Genomic DNA, 3607 nt, shown 5'->3' with positions numbered 1-3607 from the left:
TATATAGAAGTCAAAGGTAAGAGGTAAAAAGATTCATTTATTGCACATTTAATACTGCGCTCTGATTATCGAACGGATTCTTGAACTGACTTTAGCATCGGAGGACCTTTGGCAGGTACCCTCCCAAACATACTTGGACGAAGGAAGACGGAGAAGACGGTCGGTGAAGAGGAGAAATTATGGAGGGATTAGGTGACTTGACCTCACACCGGAACATTTTGGCGCCCACCCTGGGGCCGAGTATCTAAGCCCAATGGTAGTCACGAGGAGCATGACCATTGAGGACTCGATGAAGATGATAAGGATGCTGCAACAGAAGATGGAGGACATGCAAGACAACATGAGGAAGAGTTAACAGCGGTAAGGGCGGAGTGTGCGGCACGCATAGCCATGGAAAGGGGAACAGAAGGCCGGGGTAAGGAAAAGGTGGTAGAAGAGAGAGAGGGGGAAAAGGACGACGAGGGGCAAGACCATACTCACCGGGAGGGCACGGGTGAACACAACAGTTAGAAAATATTGTCGCAAGTAGACAGTCAATGATTAAGGAGGAGGACACAACTGACCAGTTACCTTTCGCCCAGGTGATCATAGACGTGAACAGATCCGAGCACTTTGCCCCTCCCCGGTTGAGTATTTATGACGGGACGACTGATCCCGACGATCACATCAAGGCCTTTTCCACACGGATGGCGTTCCGAATAGGCAACCATGCCATCTGGTGCCGGGCCTTCTCACTATCACTAGAAGGGGAGGCCCTAGAATGGTTCAATTCGTTACCGCCGAATTCCATCGAGAGTTTTGAGGGATTGAAGGCCATGTTTGGTAGACAGTTCGCTAGTAGCCTGATGCAAGATTTAACAATATTCGAACTTTATAACCTCAAGCAAGAGAAGGAGGAAACACTGAAGCCATTCATGGACCGTTACCAAAAGATGGTGAGGAGGGTAAAAGGGCTTAACACACTGAGCTGGCCCTCTAGTATGTCATGTCGGCGCTAAGGCCGGGACCAGTTAAAGACAATATATGTAGAAGACTCCCTAAAACAATGGAGGAGTTAAGAGAACGTGCGACTGATGAGGTAAAGGTGGCGGAGATGAAACAGTCATACAGGAAAGAAGCTCAAGAAGAGGCCAAGGAGAAAGCGGAGAACAGAAAGTCGGAGGTTCAACCCGGAAAGACCAGAGGATTCAAGCCGAGGTAGCCCCCAAGGGGGCCTAGGTTCCAGTAGTATACTCCCCTTAATGCACCTCGTGCACGGATTTTGCAAGAGGCATTCAGTGCCGACCTCATCCCACCTCTACAAAAGTGCCCCACGCCACCTAGGGCGGACAACAATAAACATTGGCTATATCACTAAAACTTAGGACACACAACTAAGGAATGTGTCACCCTAAGGGACAGGATATAAGAGTTGATTAGAGCCGACTAGTTGAGAAAGTAAGTTAAGACCACTCAGAGTGTCGTACCATCAGAATGACACAGAAGTCCAAGGAGGAGCCCGGTGAGGAGAGATGACCGTGATCACAGTAAGGACCATAGGCAGCATTATAGGGAGGATCGTCCTAGGTTCGAAAAGCGGCACAGTAGGAGTCGTTGCCAAAGTGGCGATCGGCCAATCTGAGGGCGTATCAACACCATATCTGGCGGCTTCGCTGGCGGGGGCCCAACCTCATCAGCAAGAAAACGACATGTCAGGGCGTTACGGTCGGTCAACAACGTCCAGACGGTAAGGAAATCGATGCCGCCCATAACCTTCACAAGTGAAGATTTCCATGCCCCAGATCTGGAACAAGATGACCCCATGGTGATCACTTTAGAAATCGCCTGCTACGAAGTCAGCAAGGTGCTTATAGATCAAGGAAGCTCCGTCAACATCCTGTATTGGAAAACTTTCCAACAGATGGATCTGTCAGACGATCTTATCGTACCTTTTCATGAGCATATAGTAGGGTTCGCTGGTGAGAGGGTGGATCGTCGCGGTTATGTTGATCTGCGCACGCGCTTGGGCACCAGTAGAGAAGGTGAAGAAAAGAAGGTCTGGTACCTACTAGTGGATGCGAATACTTCGTATAATGTTCTCCTCGGTTGCCCTTGCCTCAATTCGTTCGGCGCGATCGTGTCTACCCCCACTTGACCTTAAAATACCTGACCGATCAAGGACAGGTGATAACAGTCCGAGCAGATCAGAAGACGGCCAGAGAGTGCTATGTGGCCGGATTGAAGTTGTATCCTCGAGCCTGCAGAGCGAAGGTTGCACGGTCGGAGTTGGCGATGGCCAATTTGGACCCAAGAATAAACACGGATGATCGAATCGAACCCCATAAGGAGTTACATCCGATTCGGATAGGAGTAAAAGACGGTCAAACCACCATGGCAGCAAGCGGCCTGGACCCGATTCTGGAGAAAGAGTTGAAAACGATTCTATTAAAGAATCGAGACTTGTTCGTGTGGAGCGCGACGGACATGCCTGGTATCCACCCTTCAATAATGACACATAGATTGGCCCTGTTCAAGGAGGCGAAGCCGGTGGTGCAGAAAAAGCGAAGGTTGGGGGCCGAGAAGGCGGCGACCGTTAATAACGGGGTAAAAAAGTTAAAGGAGGCGAGCTTCATCCATGAGGTGACCTATACCACATGGTTGGCAAACGTAGTAATGGTCAAGAAAACCAATGGAAAGTGGCGAATGTGTACCGACTACACCGACCTTAACAAGGCGTGTCCAAAAGATTCTCATCCACTTCCTAACATAGACAGCTTGGTTGATGGAGCGTCCAATCACAAGATGCTGAGTTTTCTCAATGCATACTCGGGCTACAATAAGATACCCATGCACGCGCCAGATCGGGAGAAGACAACATTCATAACCGATAGGGGAAATTATTGCTATGATGTGATGTAGTTCGGGCTCAAGAACGTAGGGGCCACATATTAGAGGTTCATGGACAAAATCTTTGTTGACCAGATCGGTCGCTACACGGATGTGTACGTTGATGTTATGGTGGTTTGCTCGGCTACCTCGAACGATATTTCAAAGATTTGGAGGAGGTTTTCTGGCAAGTACGACGCTATAATATGAGACTTAGTCCTGCAAAATGTACCTTTGGCGTAGCCGCAAGAAAATACTTGGGTTTTATGTTGACCGAGCAGGGTATAGAAGCGAACCCAGACAAATGTGCAACCATCCTCGATATGAGGAGCCCCATTAACTTGAAAGAAATTCAGAGGTCGGTCGGCTGATTGACATCCCTTTCTCGTTTTATTCCCAAATTGGCGGAACACATTTGGTCGATCGTGAAATGGATGAAGAGGGGGATGGTAGCAGAGTCGTGGGATGCAGACTATGACTGAGCATTCACAAAGGTAAAAACCATACTCACCAACCCGCCAGTTATGAACCATGTTACCAATAAAGGAGTATTGGTAAAACCTGAATATAAGTTTTGATGATGCTGCAACTTGTAGTTTTTGAATGTAATAGGAAAATACTTAAAAAGCAACTTGTAGATTTTGAATGTAGTAGGACAATGATAAACATTGTAATTTTTACTGGTATAATCGATTATGGTTAAGCTATAATCGATTATCAGATGCTTTTGAACTAAAATAAT

The 3607-nt window shown here is 47.6% G+C and overlaps 1 protein-coding gene across 1 annotated transcript; it reads left to right on the top strand.

The window, feature by feature from the left end:
• Positions 1–1738: 1738 nt before the first annotated feature.
• Positions 1739–2898, top strand: LOC106755012. Its single transcript, XM_014637105.1, has 2 exons — positions 1739–2035; positions 2164–2898. The coding sequence occupies exons 1-2, from the start codon at positions 1739–1741 to the stop codon at positions 2896–2898; spliced, it is 1032 nt and encodes a 343-aa protein (XP_014492591.1).
• The last annotated feature ends 709 nt before the right edge of the window (positions 2899–3607 follow it).

The sequence above is a fragment of the Vigna radiata genome, unplaced genomic scaffold (genome assembly GCF_000741045.1).
Source record: "Vigna radiata var. radiata cultivar VC1973A unplaced genomic scaffold, Vradiata_ver6 scaffold_308, whole genome shotgun sequence".
NCBI lineage: Eukaryota > Viridiplantae > Streptophyta > Magnoliopsida > Fabales > Fabaceae > Vigna > Vigna radiata.
Note: the sequence above shows the minus strand (reverse complement) of the source record. Positions and strands in the feature narration are given on the sequence as shown.